This window comes from Dromiciops gliroides, chromosome 1 (genome assembly GCF_019393635.1).
Source record: "Dromiciops gliroides isolate mDroGli1 chromosome 1, mDroGli1.pri, whole genome shotgun sequence".
Lineage (NCBI taxonomy): Eukaryota > Metazoa > Chordata > Mammalia > Microbiotheria > Microbiotheriidae > Dromiciops > Dromiciops gliroides.
Genome location: NC_057861.1, coordinates 11,727,691 through 11,749,697, shown reverse-complemented (window position 1 = coordinate 11,749,697; position 22,007 = coordinate 11,727,691). Strand labels below are relative to the sequence as shown.

The 22,007-nt window shown below is 51.0% G+C and overlaps 1 protein-coding gene across 1 annotated transcript in view; it reads right to left on the bottom strand.

Moving 5' to 3' along the window:
- TTC28 (tetratricopeptide repeat domain 28) overlaps positions 1–22,007 on the bottom strand; it is a 668,012-nt gene that overhangs the window by 23,406 nt on the left and 622,599 nt on the right. Inside the window, exons 14-15 of the mRNA XM_043977397.1 lie at positions 14,446–14,590; positions 121–300 (exon numbers count right to left, since the gene is read on the bottom strand). Coding sequence (XP_043833332.1) covers positions 121–300; positions 14,446–14,590 — 325 coding nt within the window. The remainder of the gene's footprint in view (positions 1–120; positions 301–14,445; positions 14,591–22,007) is intronic.

Sequence of the window (22,007 nt, the reverse complement as noted above, 5' to 3'; positions counted from 1 at the left end):
GAGAGCTTTTCCCCGCCTTGGGAGGTGATGGCATCTTGTCTGTGGATGACTCAGTTCTATGTGGTTGCTCAGACCCCAGGCAAGAGGGCTGGGGTTCTTGGCAGAGGTGTGAAGGCCTACCTTGGAGTTGGGGCTTAGGGCCCTAATGGAGGGCACCGCGATGAGGGTGAAGCGCTCGTACAGATACTCGTTGGAAGAGCTTCCCTTCAGGAGGGCGAAAGGAATGAGGTACAGCTCGCCCTCCAGCACCAGCACCAGCTGCCGATGGCGCCCTACGGGTCCACTGGAGTGCATCAGGCCCTATGGGGGAGAAGATGGGCACAACTGATTCTGGCAGTCCAACAAACACGCGCGGTGTCTCTGGAAGCTCCGTGTTTGCCCGCTGCCTGGTGTTCAAGTGACCCCACACATCTATCTGGACTAAAACAAATCTATCTGTGAATAAACAGAAGTGAAATATCAGCTCACAAGAGGGGTCCATGGATTGGCACTGGCCCAGACAGGCATGAGTAGGCGTGGGTGATGTGGACGGGTTTGAGCTTGGTGGAGTCCATCTCAGGGGACAAGGGACTGAAAAACCCTCATTCAGCCTGTGCGCGATACTGAGGTAGGGCCCAAGCATCACAACAAAACTCTTATCAGGATACAGGGTATGGGGTATGGGGTACAGCGGCCTTGGGGAAGAAACGGAAGCTACTTTTATGAGACAGGGAATACAGCCTTGACTGAAAAAGAGCTAAAGGTCTTGGTGGATACTGTAATGATTGGAATGACGCCACCTGCTGGAGACTTACTGTAGAAGAGTTCCGCCCATGAAGCGAAGGTCTTTGAGGGCAAGACCAGGAGTCTTTTCTTTGGCGTCAGGAAGTGACGCGGGCTAGTGGGAGGAGGAAGGAAGAGACTGGCGCTTGCTCTTGCTCTCTTTCCTGGGTACTCTGGCGGAGAAGGGAGCTAGAAATGCGCTCTCCCTTTAATAGATAGGAATCTAGGCCTTTCTCTCTCTCTTTACCAAATTCTTATTCTCCTTAATAAATGCTTAAAAGCCTAACTCTTGCTAAGGCTTGTAATTGATTGGCGACCACTCATTAGATATTTTAGACAGACTAGCTAGAATTTTAGCCTTTAACAATACACAATTTGCATCCTCTCTCCTTTCCAAGCTGACTCTAGAATTAGTGGACCACAAGGCAATCCTCTCATCTTGCTAAGCCCACTCTGTTCTGGGATGTGAGGCCTGGTTTAGTGCTCGACTGGAGAGGAGACAAAAGGAAGAAGTCTGAGAAAAAGCGACTGGGAGAAGGCTGCCTCCTGGGAAAGGAGGCAGGGTGGCAGAGAGAAAAGGGCAGAGACCGACTCTATGACCTTGAATGGCCTTCCCAGGTCCCCTCTAAGCCTCCTAGGAATGTGCTTGTCCTCTGCTTTTGTGGTATTTTTTCCCCGCACTGTTTAGCCCATCTCCCAGGGGCATGATGGGACTTAATTTATTAATGTTATGTAAAGCACTCAGCTCCTCAGAGAAAGAAGGGGAGATAATGCTTGCAACATTCTCACCCTGCCAGGGACACCCACCACCTTTGTTTTCTAAAGAAGGGGAGATTTCTTTCAGAGACCTGTGAGAATATAAGAATATCGACTGAAGAAAAGAGAGCAGGAATTGTAAAAAATGGCATTCAATCCAAAGAACGGGCTGGCTCAGGACAAAAGGAAAGTGGGGATGGGGATGTGGCTGCATCTTCGGAAGCAGCCCCCGAGGGAGACCGGGCTGAGTGGCTGGGCTGTCACTTGGGCCTCTTGGTTACAAGGAGCCCCAAACACCAGCTCATGCTCTGCCATACAGCTCATCAGGCAGCAGATAGTCTGAGAGGAAGGCGACGTCAGTGATCCCATGCAATTCCCTGTCTCCCTGTGGCTCTCTAGAGCTCGGGGCCTCTCCATGGGTGCCCACCTGCCTGCCTGTCCCTTTGACACGTGGCAGCCTTGGGCGCTGGCCTGTCTGTGAAGGCGGCCGCTCCATTCTGACAGATTGGTTACAAGTGCCCGCTGGTCCCAGGTTGCCGGGTGCTCCTCTCTCCTCCCTCTGCAGAGCCCAAGGCCCCACCAGAAGACTGCTGCTTTCTGGAGCAGGGCAGGGGGAGGGGGGTATGTGTCTCTCTATTGCATTTGACTTCCTGCTCTGAGAATGTGGCCGAGGGCAGTGTGATCTCAGCTAAGCCAGAGTGACATGTGCCTAGGGAACCTTCAGGCTCCATGGAACCCCTACGGTTTTATTCTTTCTCCTCTTCTTTCTGCATTCAAGGGAGACATAAATAAAATTATTAGGCTAATGTGCATCTTGCATGCCTCCAAGAGTTATTTTTGAGGATGAGTTTGGAACAAATGAATCTGTTCAAAGAAAACCAGGAGGCAAAGATTTTGGTGGTGACTTGTGTGCCATGGCTCCCCGGCGCCATCTGCGGGCATGAATTTCTGGACTCCGGGATGCTGCAGAGACAGCGTTATCCAGAAAAGATCCTCGCAGTGGGGGCTGGGGGCCTTGGGTTCTGGGTCCAGCCACCATGTGACCCCAGGCAAGTCATTCATCCCTCTATCATTCCAAGATCTGGGGAAAGGAGGTGATGCTGTGTAGGGAGAAGAGGACATGAGTTCATCTCTTAACCAGGTGACGTGCTTTCTCTGTGATTTCCCCTCTCTGGACCTCAGCACCTTCTCCCATAAAAAGATGGGCTTGGATTAGGTGATTCGGGCTCTAATCTCTGTGATCTTCTGAATGCTCACTCTGACTTGCTCACGGGGATCCAATGAGATGATGGACAGGAAAATTTTCTGGAAAGAACAAAGCGCAGCCCAAGGGTCGTGTCCAAGGAGATGGAGTATCACAGAGGTCATAGGGGACTTTGCTTCTAGGTCTGGGGTGAATGGGAGGATAGGCGCAGGCCTTGGTGACTGGGTCAGGCAGATGCGAGGTGGAGAAAATGCTTCTCGGTGCAATCCCTCTTGCTGACAGCCTGGGCCACTCCAGAGACCGTGAGGGGCTGCCAGCATCTAACTGGGAATGCTGGGATACCCTCCGTCTACAAAAACAACACCAAGGTCAAGCAGCCCCTGACCGAGACGCCCGCTCCCATCTCGACAAGAGTTCAGTGTTTCCCCTCCCCTCTAAGACCAAGATCACGGGCACCCCAGGAGCCTGTTAGCTTCATATTGGCTCATCCTATCCAGAGATAAAGTTACAAGTAAGTCACGACCAGCAAATGCACAAAGGTTTGTGATCTCACGCTCTCCCATCCACAAAGTCCTGAGGTTGAGATCTACTTAGGCAAAATTACTCCCCACAGAGCATCATCTCTGAAGTTCTGAGCTAAGCCTCTGCCCACTAAACCTTATTGCAAGACCCAAAGTCTGAAGACAAGGGCAGTTTGTGAATCTTGTCTGATGAGCAGATGCTGCATCATGTTAGGCCACCCTGAGTCAAACCTAACACACTCCAACTGGAGTAGATCTTCTAACACATGATCACTCATCTTCCTTTTTGAGCAGATCCGCGTCTTTTTTGTATTAGAGCATATTTTATTTATTTTTTGAAAAGAAACATTTTATGTCTAGTTTTGAGTTCCAAATTCTATCCCTCTTTCCTCCCTCCCCTTCCCTGAGGCAATAAGCAATAACATATACATTATACGTATGCAATTATGTAAAACATTACTGTATTAGACATTTTGTACAAGAAAACTCATATAAAGGAAAAACTGAAAGAAATGAAGCAAATAATAGCATGCTTCAATCTGTTCAATCAATATCGGTTCTTTCTTTGGAGGTGGAGAGTATGTTTCATCAATAGGCCTTTGGGATTGTCTTGGATCATTGTATTGTTGAGAAGTTTTTCACAGTTCTTCATCAAACAATATTGCTGCCTCTGTGTACAATGTTCTTTTGGTTCTGCTCACTTCACTATACATTAGTCCCTACAAGTCTTTCCAGGCCTTTCTGAAGTCATCCTGCTTGTCATTTCTTATTAGTGCAATAATATTCCATCACCATCATATACCACAGCTTGTTTAACCATTCCCCAACTGATGGGCATTCCTTTGAGTTCCAATTCTTAGCCACCACCAAAAGAGCTATTATAAATATTTTTATACTAAGAGGTCTTTTTCTCTTTTGGGGGAAGTCTTTGAGATATAATTCTAGCAGTAGATCAAAGGGTATGCGCAATTTTATAGCCCTTTGGGCATAGTTCCAAATTGCCCTCCAGAATGGCTGGATCAGTTCACAACTCCACCAACAGTCAGATCCATATCTTTTGAGAATGATCAACCAACAGTATTTACCAAGCACAATGTGCTGGGGGGAGGGAAGATATGAGAGGTAGAGAAATACTCTTTGATTACAAGAAGCTTACAGTCCAGATGGGAAAACAAGATGTCTCCATGTGAGGAAGCTCTTAATGAATAGGACCAGGACCGGATCGAGGGCTAAACTACAGAACCAAGACAAGACTATCAAAAATGGGCAGTCCTTGGGTCTCTGTTCAAGACCTGGTGCTAGAAAGGAGAGACAGGATACCGAGAAGAGAGGCAACATTTCAGGAGGGAGAAAGAGAGGCCAGAGTGGACATCGAGCATGCATGTGTGCATGTGAGTGTGTCTGTGTCTGTGCATGTGTGTATGAGTGTGTGTGTGTCTGTGTAAGTGCATGTGGTTTGTGTACGTGTATACATGTGCATGTATGTGTGTGTAGTGCCCGCGTGTTTATATGTGTGTGGGGGGGGTATGGGTGGGCAGTAAATGGATCAGGAGGCTTATGCCCCGGAGGAGTGGGCAGTAAGTCTGGCCTGCTTAGACAAGGCCAGATTGTAGAGGGTCAAGTAGGCTAGGCAGAGGAAGACGGTCTTCATGCTACAGGGCCTTGAGCAGGAAGGACTGCCCTGGCCAACGTGTGCAGGATGGAGAGTTAACTGGGAGGCCAAACCAAAGGCAGGAAGAGCAGGCGGGAGGCCACTGCACTCATCCACACCCTCTAGAAATGACGGGTAGGAGTGGAAATGTAGACGGCGCAGAACTGAGAGATAGGGCGAAGGTGGAATCCACAGGATTTGGATGTTTGGTGCGAAGGGCCAAGAAGGAGGAATCAGAAGGACTCGAAGGCTTTGAGCCTGGGAGACAAAACCACTTTTTCCTAAACGTTTTAGAATCAAGGACGTGGACCTGTACGGGGGTGGGGGTGGCCAGCTTAAAGCCCCATCCAGGAGGCTGGCACACCAAGGCCTCGAGACTCTGCACTGTTATGAGGCTATGAAAATAGCAGCTCTTTGGTGCGTACAAACATGAGGAAATGGAGGTCAAGTACTAGACTGACAGCTCAAGTTCAAAGGCAGTGAGAAAAATGATTGAATAGGCTGGACTAGACAGAGCCCTCATCGTTGTCTGCTAAGTGCTGCCTCCTGGAGAGAAGCATTGCCCTTGTGGGGAGGGAGGTCAGCTCTAATCCAAGATGAAGCTGAAAATGGAAAAGAAAGGGAGGTCTCCATCCCAATGACACGGCGCCTGGAAGATGCTATTCCAAGAGTCGTTTCAAGGAGACAGCCCCGAAGAGGCTGTTCTCTGCTCCCTCGAACCCTGGGCTTTGAAAGAAGACACGAAAAAGGCCTGGCTCCTCTATGGAGCCCAATAAGTTATCAAGATGAGAAGTTTCTTCAATAACCCAAGTGATGTGAGCCCTAAAGAGGCCATAAATTGACTCTTTGGGAGCAAGACCCCGGGAAGGGACCAAGTTCCCAGACACCAAGAGGGTAAAGAATGGCTGTTCTAGCTCCCTTTTTCCCTCATGAGAAAATGGGGGTTGTGATTGGTCCCATGACTTGCCCAAGGTCACACAGCCGGTCAAGGTGGCTGCCCTTTGTGCCTGGGCTTCCTAGCTCCTTGCCCAGGGCTCTCTCCACTGCAGAATGAGCACCAGCCTCTGCGATTTATCTTCTCCTGTGCCAGCAGGGCTTGGGGACTTCTTTCTTCCTCAAGTTTGTCTAAACATCTTGGAGGAAGAATACCTCCCCTGCATCTTTACGCCTATGGGCCCACTTCTGCCCCCTCTATCCTGTTCTGGGCAGATGATCCCTGGGCATTAGCAATATCACTACTCACTATGCTGACAGCAAAAGTTACTGGGCTGTTACAATCACCTTCCCTCTCTGGGCCTTGGTTTACTCAAATGTAAAAGAAGAAGGCTGAACTCGATGGTGTCAAAGGGTCCTTTGACCTCTGGCATCCTACATCCTCTGTCCTGGGGTCTCTCCCACTTCTCGTTCTCTATATCACGGTCCCTCCTAGCTTTAGCATTCTTTATTCTAAGGCCCCAGCTCTGGCATTCTCTGTTGTTCCAATTTTCACATATAATACTCTATGTGAAATTTCTCATAACACTTAACTCTCCCAGTAGAGTTGAAAACTTTTTCTAGTAAATTTCCATTTGTTTAAATGGTTGGGGGGGGGAAGTGGAGAGAAATAACTGAGTATTCTGATATTCTGGGAAATGTCATAGAAACCATATATATATAAACCATCAGATTGCAAACAATTCTAATATAACAAAAGGTTATTATTGCCAATGATATACCGCAAAGGTGTCAGACGTGGCCCACGACAGAATCAAGTGTGGCCCAAACCCGATTAAAATGTAATTGGGAAATATTTAACCAAAGAAATAAAAATTCAATAAAACATTTTAAAACTAAGTCACTCCACCGCCTACAGGGATCCTTATGTGTGGATTAAGGGCTGTTGGTTCTATCTCAGTTTAATGTCACGGCTATGCTGAACACAATTGAATTTTTCTTGGATGATACAAAAGACATGGATAAAAACCCAAACCGTGCTGGCGTTTGGGCTTTCTGCTTGTTTGGATCTTTGCCCCAGGTGACACATATGAACAGGCGAAGGACCGCCCTGCATCACGTGCCTTGTAATGGCTATTGAAGATGGTTTGCTAAGGTGGACAGAGCTCATAACTGGGGCCGAGAGAACAAAGGTCCCATTTGCTCGCCGCCCCTGACAAACTGTGTGGCCCTGAGCACTTCACTGAACCTCTCTGAACCCTGTGTCTTTTAGAACACAAGAAGGTTGGACTAGATGATTCCCAAGGTTCCTTCTGGCTCTGATGCTCTCTCTGCAGTCCCATGCTGGGTGTGCCCTAACAAGAAAGCTTCTCTTTGATCTGTTTTCTTTCACAACATGACTAATATGGAAATATATTTGGCATGACTACACTTGTATAACCTATGTCGAATTGCTTTCTATCTTAGGGAGGGAGGTCGGGAGGAAGGGAGGAAGAGATTTGGAACTCATAAGTTTTTTTAAATGAACGTTTAAAATGGTTTCTATATGTAATTGAGAAAAATATTATTCTAATGAAGTAAGGTTTCTCAGAAAGTAAGATGATTTCTCAGAACCTACATTCCTTAGTAAAAGCCACTTAGCTGGGGGCATCTAGGTGGTAGAGTGGTTAGAGTACCGGCCCTGGATTCAGGAGGACCTGAGTTCAAATCCGGCCTCGGACACTTAACAATTACTAGCTGTGTGACTCTAGGCAAGTCACTTAACCCCAATTGCCTCCAAAAAAAAGCCACTTAGCCAAGAGATAAAACAAACCATCAATTGGAGCCGAGCCTAACAGGGCCTGCATCACTCTGATGCCAAAGTGAGGGTGACAACTTGGTCCTTCAGCTGTTCAGTCTACACAACATTAAATAAGGCTCTCCCTTATTTTCCTGTGGCAATGACGTAATGCTCAGTAGTTGGGCATCCCAGGGATGGAGCTGCCCTGGGAGGTGTGGCTATACTGTCCACTCCATCACTGTGTTTTCTCTGATGAGTTTGCTAAGTGAGATGCCTCCTATTTCAGTGAGGAGAAGAAGGAATTCTTGCATTTTGGTCGACACTGACTCAGCCAGAGGTTCAGGCTGGAAATCAGCCTCTTGCTAACCATTTAGCCAGCAGGAGAGGTGGCCAGGGCTGGCCCAGGTGAGAGGGCTGTTCACATGTTCTCCACCTGGTGGGGAAGCTGGGGAGCATCTTCTCCATCTTCTGGTGCTGGAGAAGACAGCCTGTATGTATTTGCTTCCGTCTTTTTCTCTCTTCCTAATCAACAGCTCTTGGATGGCGTCTGCCGTCCTCTGAATACCATGAGAGGTGTCTCCATTAAAAACAGATTAGAAGGCCCCTTGGTGACCAAGCCCTTACCCTTACAGTTCCCTATGCCGTGTGCCACATCCTGCATTACACCCTGGGCCTAATATCTGCATGGACAAACATTGGCCAGCTTGCTCCACATGCTTTATTCTCTCTCTCTCTCTCTCTCTCTCTCTCTCTCTCTCTCTCTCTCTCTCTCTCTCTCTCTCGCAGGGCAATGAGGGTTAAGTGACTTGCCCAGGGTCACACAGCTAGTTAAGTGTCAAGTGTCTGAGGCCGGATTTGAACTCAGGTCCTCCTGAATCCAAGGCCAGTGCTTTATCCACTGCGCTACCTAGCTGCCCCCTTTATTCTCTTTTAAAAACACAAAATTGGAAAAAACCCCCCACAAACTTGGGGGGCAGTGAGACCCTGGGCAAGTCACTTAAACCTCATTTCCCCCTCCCCCACACACAAACTTGCTCTTGTCATCACTACACCTCTTCTGAAATCCATTTAGCAGGAAAGTGGCTTATCATCCTACCTTCCCTCCAAAATACAGATCAGAGTGACAACTGCTCCCAAATACAGCGAGCCAGTCCGCGTGCTTGAGGCCCAGTCCAAGCCCCCACCTGGGAGCCCTAATGGTGGGAGCATCATCTGACAAGGATGTCTTGAGACCCTGCCTAGAACCAGGGCTGTGGTCAGAGTGAGAAGACCCGAGGAGAAGCACTGACCATCTCTGACGCACAGGATGGAGGCCACTCCTCCAACCTCTCTGACATGATTGGCATCAAGATTCAAGTGAGTTAATGAGGTCTTAAGAACCTCAAGTTTTGCTGATGGCAACCTTAGGCTAAGATGGGGCAGCTGGTGTTTCTGATCACGACCCTGCCGGGACGGCCTATGATCTTTGTTTCTGAAGCTGTAAATACTGAGGATTAATGATGCCGGAAGTGAAATGAGATCGAGGCCAGGGCAATGAAGGCTGAGCAAATGAAAAATGTGGATGCTGCAGTCATATTGGAAGTGTCTGGACCCTCCTAAGAGAAATGGTAGTTCTGACTCCAAGTGACCGTGAGCCCCTTGGTTTGGTTTGCTCACTGGAAGAACTTCTGGCCAGAACAAAGTTTCCCAGGCTGGAAACTAAGTGCATGTTCTTTGCAGCAAAGCTTGGGTCACGTAACTGAATGTGGAGATCCCGAAAAATTTGGCAACAGTAAAAGGTCATGTGCCCCTATTTTATACACCTGTGTATTTAAGTTTAAGAGGCCCTGGCCTGGAGGGGGGAGGCCAGGTGTCTGGGAGAGGGTTCCATCCATTGTTTATTCTGGAGCAGAAATTAGAGTGAAACTCCACACGCTGTAGGGAGGAGACTTTTCTGCCTGGCGCAAGGGAAGAAGCCACAGAGAGAAAAGTGCAGGTTCTGACCACTCACGTTGGTTTGACTCAAGGGAGTGAGTTCTCCACCACTGGAACTGTGTAGGAGGGAGTGACTTTCCCATCGTTGTTTTGTTGTTCAGTTGTTTCTGTTTTGTCTGACTCTCTGCTACCCCATCTGGGGTTTTCTCGGCAGAGATACTGGAGTGTTTGCCATTTCCTTCTCCAGCTCATTTACAGACGAGGAAACTGAGGCAGACAGGATGAAGTGACTTGCCCAGGGTCACACAGTGAGCAAGTGTCTGAGGCTGGATTTGAATTCAAGAAGAGGAGACTGCGGGCCTGGTTCTCTGTCCACTGAGCCCCCCAGCTGCCCTCCCCATCACTAGCAGTACCAAGGCAGCAGCTTGGTGAGCACTTGCTGGCCATGGGTTTCCTCGCGGCTCAGAGGGGCTCGGGGGTACTCTGACATCCTGTGGCACTGAGATGAAGATGTTCATGTGGTGGAAATGTTAACAGCTCAGGTTTGGGGGGTGGAAGGCCCTTGATCTTGGTCTTTCACCCTTCCCTATTTGTGCAGGGGAGAGCCTGGCCCCGAGGTCAGGGGTTCGGATCCCGTCTCTGACTCCCCCTCTCCGTGTGCCTGTGGAGAAATCCTTCAGCGCCCTCATCTGTCCTATGAGTAAGGATGCGCCTGACGTCCTGGCAGGCAGGTCCGTTCCAGCTCCTCATCCTCTGACTCAGCAGGACTGGGCCCATGGGATATCTCTGGGACCGTGGGGAAACCTCGTATGGCTGCAGAATTCATTGGCAGCCTGAGCACGGTGCCCAGGTGTCATCTCTCCCAGGGGATGTGGGCCACCTCTGCTGGGGACGGTCACAGTCACCCGGCCCACATCCTCCATGTGCTGCTGTCGTGGGGTTCAGAGTGGAAGCCACAGCAGTGGCTCCCCCTAAGCATACGTATACACACATGCACATAAAGCATGTGGAGCAAGCTGGCCAATGACCCTAAGCAGTGGTTGGTCAGTGGTAAAACAGTGCCCAGGGCCAGAGCCCCAGTGCTGTTCCTCTCTCAGCCACCAAGATGGGCCAGGCAGGGAATTCTCAGCCCCAAAGAAAGGGGCCAGTGGCTGTGAGGCGGGGCCATGCTGCCCTCTGGTGGTCACATGTACCCTGGCTGCTGCCTCAAGGAATCTCCCGCATCCTGGATGGCTCCAGACACTGAGCACCTCCTGCGTCCTCTTTGTTCACAGCAGGCGGCAGGGGGTGGGGCAGGGAGGTCCCAAAGGGTTAAGGGTCGTCCTTAGGGTCACTGACAATCGGCAGTGGGATGGGGAGAAAATGACAAGCGGCTGCCTGGGCTTTCAGGCTCTGGCCCAGGCTCTCCTCCACCTCCCCATTCAGCTCACAGCACCCCTTGCTCCTGGTGGGCAGCACCTAAGCCTGACAGATCCCAGGGCAAGAGATGATGGGACCAGAGGCTTCTTTTATTCCAACTGAGAGGAAGCTGAGAAAGAGGGGCTTCCATGAGCCAGGGTCCATTCCCTCGGCCAAATCAGGCCCTCCCCTGGTCTGAATGACTGGGATGGAATCAAGCTCTCCCGTGATCCGCAGCAGGACTTGCCAGGACTATCCATCAAGTCTCTGAGGCCGGGGGGATCATGCCTGCTTTATCCTTCCTGTCCCCAGGGGCACACGTGGAGCGGTGTTTGAGAAATGCTTGGTGGGGACAGCTAGGTGGCACAGTGGATAGAGCACCAGCCCTGGAGTCAGGAGGACCTGGGTTCAAATCCGGCCTCAGACACTTAACACTTACTAGCTGTGTGACCCTGGGCAAGTCACTTAACCCCAATTGCCTCACAAAAAAAAAAAGAAAAAGAAAGAAATGCTTGGTGAATGACTGAATTAAAAAGTCCTGAGACTCACAAATATCCCAAACAGGCACTAAAAGCACACCCTCCCACCCAGCGCCCCACGGCCCGCACAGGTGAAACGTGAATGGGGATGTCCAGGACTGTGGCAACACCCTGCCTGATAGTGCAGCCCAGACTCTCTGGTGCAGCTTCTGAGAGTGACTCCATCGGACCAAGGCAGATACTGAGTCCCCTCCTTTCATTAGCTGAGCTCAAACGATGCTGTTTCGAACGTTGTTCTGACTTGCTGAGTCTCTGTGGTTTGATGATTCTGCCCCCTTCCAACACCCTTACAGGAATGGCTGGATTTTGAGACAGGAGCTGTCTCAAGGCCTTCTTGAAGTCACAGGAGAAGGCCTAGAAGCAGGAAAGGATCCTCGCACCCAAGGCTGCTCTCATACGGCTCTCACCACGGCCTTCAATAGCAGCTGAAGCTCACTGTGTCTCTGGGGGCCAGAAATGCTCCCCACTAGAGGCTGGGCCTTGGCAGAATGGCCTTCTCTGGGTCTAGACTCGCCCCAGTGATTACAGACCTTTCCCAGCTCTATGACTAAAGCGCCAAGTTGGGGCAGCTTCGCCGTTTCCACTCAGATGCCTTTGGCTCAGGGTCTTTCAGGACTTTCTGACCTGGTGGGAGCTGCCGGACCTTTGGAATGACTGAGGACAAGCCTCAGTTTTCTCATCTGTAAAGTGTACGTAGGGGTCCCTTCCGGCTTTAAAGCAGCACACTTCTGTGATTTCTAATGCCAATCGGCCCCATCCTGTTGGCAGGTTTCAATGCACCATGACTTGGGCACCAGAGAGAGAGAGCCCATGCTAGCCAATTGTGCAAGCTCTTGGCAACCATCTCCATCTAGTGAACTGCTGCTCAACAACCACCCCACTGACCCCACAGGCCCCTCCTCAGCTGCCAGTGAGGAGGGGCATCGCTTCTCCCTGCCATTCTGCCCACTTAGCAGCAACAAGGGTGGCCGTTTGGGGAATCAGTGCAGAGGAGCCATGGTAGATGGCAGGAGTCCAGGGCCTGGGCACTCTGTGGGGTGCTCAGAGCCGCTAAGCCAAGGGGGCAGAGTCCTTCAGGGGGAGGAGGAGGAGAGGATGGAGCGAGCAGTAATTCACTGAACCCCTTCTTGATGGTGATGGCAATAAAAAAACTTGAGAAAGCCTCTCAATGACTCTGATTTCTATTTCTCTCAAGGTGGCTGGAACATAAATCAGGATAAGTTATGGCGGCACCAGAGAGGCCTTTGCTCGGAGTGCTTTCTGCCGTCCTGGTCACCTTAGTATAAGGAGGACACGGGAGGGAATGACAATGAGAAGGGGAGGCAGTTGCTTTAGAAAGTCCTACTGACCACCGAGGAATCTGCTTTGTCCTCTATAAAGGGATAAGCTGAGTTGGGGAAACAATTTCTGGGAATCAGACAGACTCGGAGAGTAGAAGACAGAATGAGGGACTGACCCAGGGCTCAGGATGCTGGACTTCTAGTCTTTGCTATGAACTCACTGTGTGACTTTGGGCAAATCCACTGGCTTTTCTAGGCCTCATTTCCACAGAATCACAGTCCTGAGAGCCAGAAGGAGCCTTCCAGGCCACTGGCCCGTCCCCCTTCATTTTGAGCAAGCACACAGGTAGCAAGGAGCAGAGATGAGATTCGAACCCAGGTCTTTATGGCTCAAGGCCCATCCATTATTTCGAACTACCTCATCTGGATCGTTAAAGGCCACTCCAGCTCCAATCCTGTGTGTTTTATAGTTTGGAAAAAGCAGAGACCATGAGCTAATTGTTGAGTGGAACCTGCAGAAGGCCTTGGGGAAATGGAGGAGGGGCCTCCCGGGAAGCTCCCCTAACATCTGTAGGACAAACCTGAGATGTGCCAGCGTGACACTCTTAGCTGGGGAGCGGGCTCACTGTCTGCTGATGTCAGCACATCACACCCGCTATCCAGGCAGACAGGGATCCATTATCCTCTGGAGAGCTTAGCCTTCATCTGCTGCTACGACAGCTTGCCTTCTGAGCCCCAACTAGAAGCAGGCTTTTGATAGTCACAAAATCTTGATTCACAAAGCCCTGTGGGCCCTTGGGTGTTCCCCACCGAGGAAGGCAGCCGTGGCTGTGCTGAAAAGCCATTTGTCAAGGCTGGGGGAAGCAGTACAACCTAACAGGATGAACTCTGTCTCTTAGAGAGGACCCCAGGTGAAAAGGCCCCTCCAGGAGGACAGTCACCAAAGGTGGGAGTCAGAGTTTCCAAGACAGTGTCAGAGAGGGAGGGGAATGAAAATACGGGTCCTCCTCTGAGACTCATGGCCACTGGAGAGGACCAGTCCTGGCAGAAGAGACAGGGCTTAGGGGAGATTCTGGAGGGTCTCTCACACACCCAGAGGCAGGCTCTGCATCTGAGGCCAAAAGGGGAAATGACCATTTCTGAGGCCCATGGCTTGCGAAGATGCCCTATAGAAATGTTATGCTTACTTTCTTTAAGTTTTCCCAGCGATCACTCAATAACCAGTATTTGAATGGTCACAGCTTCTCTGTCCTGTTTAGGCTTTTAAACACTGACATTAGTGGGGAGGTCAATGGGGGTGGGGAGCAAGACAGGGAAAGGGGATGGATGGGAAAGGACAGAGAGGAAGAGGGGAGGGAAAGGGACAAAGAGGCAGGAGACAGACAGAGAGAGAGAGAGAGAGAGAGACAGAGAGAGAGAGAGAGAGAGAGAGAGAGAGAGACAGAGACAGAGACAGAGACAGAGAGACAGAGAGAGAGAGAGACAGAGAGAGAGACAGAGAGAGACAGAGAGACAGAGAGAGACAGAGAGACAGAGAGAGACAGAGAGAGAGAGAGCGTGAGCATTGCATTGTGGAAAAATCTTTGGTTTTCTCAGGGAGTCGATCAATACCTTTTGTGTGCATGACCTGGAAGGAGTGTGTGTCCTTGCACTGAGTGCTTCCCTTCCTCCCTCCCTCCCTCAGCGGTCAGTGATGCAGCCACTCACCCCTTCCATAGGTGCTATGAGCAGGTCGTATAGAGCCCGGAGCGGGGGCTTGGTGAGGGAGTTGGGCCTTCTGGGAAGAGAGGATGTTCCATCCTTAATGGGCGACACGGTGTTACTGAACAAACTGGTCACACTGTGACAACTCCTGCAGAGAGAAGGAGTGAGGCATCAGTCGGGGCCTGGATGTGAGCTGTAGGAGGGCAGCAGCAAACAACTGTCCTGGTCCTTCCCACCTCGGGACAAGGCCGGTCCAGGGGCCTGGCCAAGGCAGGGGGTGGCCAGCCTGCCCCAGAGGGGAGAGCCAGGGGCTGCCGGGGGCCACTTTCCTGGAAGGTCATTTTCATAGTACAGTGAACGCTGTCAGAAAGGCAGCCGCTAAGCCAGTTCAGACAACAGCTTACGTTTCTATGGAGCTCTTCTACATAATCAACCATCCCAAAGTGCCGCTCAAAGGATTTAATTACATCCTTGTGTGGCGGAATGGTGCACAGGCGTACGTGAGGGCCATGTAGAGTCAGTGTCCTGCTGGGTGCTGGGCTGGGAGGAAAGCCAATTAACCGGCAGTGGCGATGGGGGAGAATGCTCACCTGAAGAGGGGAAGGGATGACACCCGCCCGCAGGTGCCTCTTCACCCTGGGCCTTCCGCTGGCTGCAGAGAGACAGAAGAGCTTCGCTCCCCTCCTCTCCTTCCGCTCCCCTCCCCGCTCCCCAGGCGGGCACGCCACCTGCCGTCCCAGTGCCCTGGCAAGGGTGGTGACTGGTGTCTGGAATGCACTTCCTCCTCCTCTCCTCAGTGAATGAGGATTTATATGTTAAGTGGTTATAACGGGGCAGGCATCGTGCTGAGCACTAGGGTACAATGAAGGCAAAGACACCGTCCTAGCCCCAGAGGGCCCAATTTTAATGGGAACATCACTGGTTACATACAAGACACACAGAGTGTATGGGAGGTGATCCCCGGGCAAAGGCAGCAGCACGGGGTGGCGGGGGGTGGGGGGAAGACCAGAGGGCTGCCAGGAGGCGGAATCTGGGGGCAGCTTTGGGGTCCAGGGCAGGCTGGAGCAGAGGTGAGCGGAGGGACAATGATCAGTGAGAAGGCACAGGCCAGGCTGCGTGTCAGGAGCAGCCAGGAGGTCACTGCTGCTGGACTTGGGGAGTCAGATGGAAGGGGACCCGTCAGGAGGGGCTTTAGATGCCAAGCAGAGGGCTCTGTGTTTGATCTTGGAGGCCACAGGGAGCCACTGGAGTTTGTTAAAGAGGGAGGTGACGGGGTCAGCGTTAGGAAAATCCCTTTGGTGGCTGAATGGAGGCTGGGTTGGAGTGGGGAGGGACCTGAGGCAGGTCTGAGGGGACGAGGGTCTGCACCACAGTGGGGGCAGGGTCAGAGGAGAGAAGGGGTTGTATTTGAGAGGTGAAGGCCTAGGAGTCAGGGGGGATATGACTGTTCTAAGCTTGGGAGATAGGGAGGCCGGTGTTGCCTTTGACAGTCACAGAGACACTTGGGAGAGAGGCAGGTTTGGGGGAAAACATCATAAGTTCTGTTTTGGACATGCTGAATTTGAGATGCCCAAGAGGTCAGTGAGTGAGGTGAGCCTGGAGCTCAGGGAGAGATGAGTTCTGGGAAGCATAGGCAGAGACAATAACGGAGTGACTGGGGCTGATGAGATCACAACATGAGATCGTCTAGAGGGGGAAAGGAAGAGGGCCAGGCCAGGAGACGTGGGGCAGGATCTCAGTGAAGACCCAGGAAAGGGCACTGGGCAGGATGGGAGAGCGCAGCCTCAGCTTCCTCCAGGCTTGGGCTCTGGTGCCCACTTGCCAAGGGCCCTTTTCTGTTTGTCTCCTCAGGGCTCAGCACATCCAGAGGTCCACAAGAAATGCTTCACGGATGCTCTTCCACTCATTCATCCACTGATTATTAGCAGGGGCTGCCAAGTGCCCAGTAACCCATCTGTCCAGGCCTATTCTCCTTTCCGCCCATCCCCTCTGCATTGTGTACTGATGCCCACGCCAACATCACCACCCATTCTCTGATGTGCAAAATGAGGTACACCTGTAATTGTCCTGGCTCCGTGGAAGCTCAGGGTGGCCTGCGATAGCATTTCCAGCAGGGCAGAGGAGCTGGATCCGTGTCCTCCCGGCCCAACTACTCAACACTTCAGTGTTGGCCAAGACAGAGAGATAGGGGACTGTCTCATGACATGGGGGGGCCCTTCAAAGACCACACACATGCCAAATGCATGTGTATTTTCCAGGGCGTTTCTCTCCATCTGTGTGTGTGTATTCATGTCTGACCGGCTTCATACCCAAGAGCCGGACATCGAGCCAGCAACAGGCAGCGTCTGCAGGCCCAGTCACTATAAATCATGGTGACCCAGTCAGAGTCATTCACTCTGCAAACGTGTCCTTATCAGAGGCCCCAGTCACATTTCTTCTCTGCCGTCAGGGTCAGTGAGGCAGACGCAGCCCTCCGGTGATGGTCACAGGCGCGTCAGCTCATTCCACCAAGTCCGTGGCAAAGGGCAGCGAGCGCTGCTTGCGGGTCCCACAGCCCCCTCATCCTCTGGGGTGCCTGGCAGATGTGGCTCTCTGCATTAACCACGGGTAAATGGTGCCCTTCCAGGGGAATGCGTGGAGGCAGGAGAAGATGTCCCAGTTCTCTTGCTTCATGAGTCGCTCATCTCAGACACGAGGCAAGGATGTCATGGAGAATGTGGGGCAATGAAACACCTCCTGCAAGCCATTTTCACAGGGTATTGGAGTCAACCTCATTCAATCAAAGGGACTTTCTGGACAGGAGCACACTGTCCTCAGGCGACAGGACTCGCCAAGGCATGGCACGGTCACCCCGTGAAGGACTTTTTACAAGCAGAGCCCAGGGGGCTGTCTAATCTCATTGTGCTAAAAAGTTCCTGCTGGAGAAACACTCAATAATGCAGACATAGGTCACCGCCCATATGCCTTTCCCGACATGTTAGCTTATAAGGGCTGGTGCCTTGTGGCTGGTACCCACAGCCACAGAGAACGCTTAGATAGCAGGGAGCCTGACCTGCTAAAAGTCACGTGAGTGCCCCATAGCAGCTGGTCCAATGATGTCCGCATCTTAAACCTTTAACTTGTTCTGGGCAGGCCTGGGCTTGGGGTCCACCTAGCCCTTGCATGCATCTCTCCCCAGACCTTCCGGAATTTCTGGGAGATGGGCAAGTCCATCCTATTGTTAGTCTTACTTTCATATCCCCAATTCTTGTGCAGTGGTTGACTGCAAGGCGATTACATTTTTCTGCTTGGCCCAGGTGGTCACAAGGAGGGACAAAAGGAAGAAACTACAGGGAGGCAGGGTAAAGACAAAAGTGCCTGACACTCAAGACCAGTCCTAAGGGGCAGGGGAGGAACACAGCCATAACCTTTGCTCTCCCCATGCCCCATCATGGCGTGCTACACACAGCCAGCCTCGCCCAGCCTCAGGCAGCAGTGAGTTCTGAGAGTAGGAGCCCAACAATGGGGATGTGGAGGCAGGGAGCCTTGTTTGCACGTGACCTCCGAGGTCCCTTCCTGGTCTGTGTATGCACCTCATTAACTCGAGCAAAGCCCAAGAGAAGACCTTCCATTGTCTTGGGCAGTTCCCTTAAAAGACAGAGACCAAAGGGTGGGGACCAATGGGAGGGGCCTTGCTTAGTGGAAGGGTGGCTGGGGTTGGAAGGCTGCAATGAGGGGCTGCTCAGCCGAGACCACCGCTCTATATGGGAGGTGGGTGCTACCCCAATCGCCAGGATGGAGCTGGCGGGTGCAGACAACACTCGTGAACTTGCGACATCCGTGCTGTGAACTTAGCGGTCCTCAGGAGTCAGTGAGGACACTGACCTGTCCAGGTCCTGAATCCCATCCTTGACATTTCCAACAAGTGGTCTCTGCTTTAAGACCTTTATGAATAGGCAAAGTAATGGGGAACTCACTACCCAATGAGGCCTCAAAACTTGGGGGCAAACAAACCATTGCTCTTTCCTCCAGGGTGATAAGACCCAGACCGAACATGGGTGTACCCTCCCGGGGAGTGAGGCTTAACTCCATGACTGACTCCTAGAAGTTGTGCTCCAGCTTGTTCCCTTTAGCTGACCATAAATAGTGCTGGGGGTAGAACGAGCTCATCACCCTTTAGCGGTAGGCCTTCAGACGAGGGGCCTTTCTGGGGACACTGGCTTCCCTAGCTCATTCTGGGCAGTTTTGCATAGGAAGGAGCATAAAGAGGTTCTGGGAGATAGAGTTCTCCTGGGACTTCCCTGGCCTTCTGAAGCAAATCCCAAGGAAGCGGGTCCCAAGTAAGGCCTGGTCTTCCCTGGGAGGGCAGCACAGGGATGGGAGGCAGCCTTGGGACACTGAAAGGTGTCCCTCTTTTTCCTTTGGCCCAGGGGAGTGTGATCAGGCATCGTGGTAGTTTTCTTGAAAAGCCAATATGGTGACTTCTGGGCATGTGAGGCCATCTATTCCTTATGGTGACTTCCGGGCACGTGAGGCCATCTCCTATTCCTTATGGTGACTTCTGGGCACATGAGGCCATCTCCTATTCCTTATGGTGACTTCTGGGCACGTGAGGCCATCTCCTATTCCTTTAAAAGCTGATGTTTAGGGCAGCTAGGTGGCGCAGTGGATAGAGCACCGGCCCTGGAGTCAGAAGGACCTGAGTTCAAATCCGGCTTCATACACTTGACAACTTACTAGCTGTGTGACCCTGGGCCACTTAACCCCAAGTGCCTCACTAAAAAAAAAAAAAAAAAAAGCTGATGTTTTATTCAGGGGCTGCTGATTGCACCAAACTGAAAGTCTGGACAGGATCACAGGCCTGCAGGAATCACTTCAAAGAAAAGAAATCCGGAGTCATCATGTTAAGGCCAAAGCCAAACCACAAGAGAGACTTTTAATACCAAGGATTTGTTAAATGTGTCTTTAAATGAAGTTTAGGCAGCTGGATGGTGCAGTGGATAGAATGCTGGGCCTGGAGTCAGGGAGACCTGGGTTCAAATCCAGCTTCAGACATTTACAAGTTATGTGACCTTAGGCAAGTCATTTCACCCTGTTTGCCTCAGTTTTCTCATCTGTAAAGTGAGCTGGAGAAGGACATGGCAAAACCACTCCAGCGTCTCTGCCAAGAAGACCCCAAATGGGGTCATGAAGATCCTGAAAAGACTGAACAACAAAATGAAGCTTAAGTAGAATTTTGCTCCCATCTACTTGGTGGCTGTAACTTCCCTTCTCCAGGCCCTAGTTTCTCCCTTCACAAAATGGGGAGCTGGGCTAGGTGATCTATATCACCTGGAACCCCACATGCTATGATTCTAAGGTCCCTTCTAGCTGTGACATGCCAAGTCCTAAGGTCTATTCTAGTTCCAACAGTAGTTCTAGTGGAAAGAAGTCCAGACACAGGAGCAGAAAGTGTGGTTCCATCACGGACCAGCTGGGTAACCAGGAACAAGTCACTTGACTTCTGAATTTACTTCCTCACATATAAGAGAGAGACAGTAACACTCACACTACTGACCTCACTGGGTGTTTGGAGGAAGAGGGCTATTTAAATACTAGTTATCAGGGGGCAGCTAGGTGGCACAGTGGATAAAGCACCCACCCTGGATTCAGGAGGACCTGAGTTCAGATGTGGCCTCAGACACTTGATACTTACTAGCTGTGTGACCCTAGGCAGGTCATTTAACCCTCACTGCTCCGAAAAACAAAAAACAACAACAACAAAAACAAACAAAAACCCCCCACAACAACAACAAAACCCCTAGTTATCAGTGTTGTGCTCTGTGTCCTCACTTGTTTTCCAGCTGGCATTGGGCATTTTATGCTTTAAATAAGGGTTCTTAACCTGGACTCCATCGGATATTTCTACTTTAATAAGTTGGGTTTCCTTTGTAACTCTTTGTATCTTATTTTACACATTTTAAAAGATCCTTATGAGTAGGGTCCAAAGGCCTCACCAGACTCATTGTCAAAGGGGTTCAGGACATAAAAAGGATTTGAGAGATCTCTAAGTGCTAACATTCTGTATTCTGAGCTTGCTCTGCTGTTCTCTGTCCTAAGGCTCTCCCTAGTACTAACGGTCTCTGTTCTAAGACCCCTTTGATGCGTGTTCTTCCTCTGTAAAGTGAGGGAGCTGAGCTAGACCCTCCTCAGGTCAGTGCCTGTCTGGCCCAAGAGCTGTCAGCTAACATTCTAAGAGCCTTCACTCTTTGCATGAATTACTTTGCAGAGAACCTGCGATTTCTTCGGTGTCTGTTACAGCAAAACTCTGCTCTTGATGTCTCAGTCTTGACCAGAGCCTCTTGCCTTGTGTAAATGGAGGGAGGGCAAGTTCTTAACATGAGCTCAGAAGGAAAAGAAGCCAGAGGTAAGGCAGACGAAGAAATCAAAGCCCGAATGGAAACCTGTGGTTCATTTGGGGGTGGGGGAAGGGCCCTGTGTCCTGGGCTACTGAACCAGCTCTGGGGCACAAATCGCCAGGCTGGGCCTTGCAGATCTGGGTTCTAGTACTGTCTCTAGGTTGGCACTCTCCTCATCTCTGGACTTTAGTTCTCCCATCTGTGACATGGGAAGGATTAAGTTAGATGACGCCAAAGTCCCTCCCTTCTCTAAAGAATGGAATGCTAAGTAAGAAAATCATCTCATGTTGGTATGGAATTTAGAATATAGACAAGTGTGTGTTCTTTGCTACAAGAAATAGATCTGTTTAAGCACGAACATATTTTGTGACTTTTAAAATCGGTGTGCAATGGTTGGAATGACCAATGCCTCCTCCTTTCAATGATGGAGCTAGGGCACTGGATCTCGGGGCTCCCAGCCCTGGGGAGATGGTGATGGGGGAGGGGCCATTCCAACAAAAGCCCCAGGAGCTGCCAGGTGAGAATCAGTATTTGGGAGAACGGATTTGCTTCCTACTGTAGTCTGTTGGGCACAGACAGCTGATTTTCCAGTTTTGTTAGAGGCACAGAGCCCATCCAAACCACAATAAGAGAGCTGCAGGGGGGAGGGGGAGGATGGACAGAATCCAAATAGGTGACCTTGTTCTATTTCTTAGATTTCAAGAGTGTCTTTTGTTGTAGGTTGAGTAATCTGTGCCTCAGCTCTGCTGACTGTGAAATGGGAACACAATCCCTTCTCTTCCACTTCCTTCATCCTGACATGTTTGAAAATGAAACGTGAAGATGATGCCTGGGGCTCCTTGGCCAAGAAAAGGGGAACAGATCATTCTGGGGTGAAAGGCACGTTAAGAAAAGGAGACGATGAAGCTGCAGTTCTCAGCCCCAGCTTCTACTCTGGGACTGTCTGCCATTCAGACAGACGGGAGCACAGGGCCCGTGGAGGGCTCCCTACAGAGCCCCCACACTGGAACCCTGATGCCCCACCTCAGGCTTCCCACTCTGCCCCAGGGCTCCAGGACAAACAAGGCGTCTGGGGCTTGGAGCGTCTCCTCCTTCCTTCACCTCAGTGGCATTGGGGCTGTGAGTGATGGGACCACAGAGAGCAGCTGACCTGGGTTGGATGCCTGCCCCCCACTTACTGTATGACCC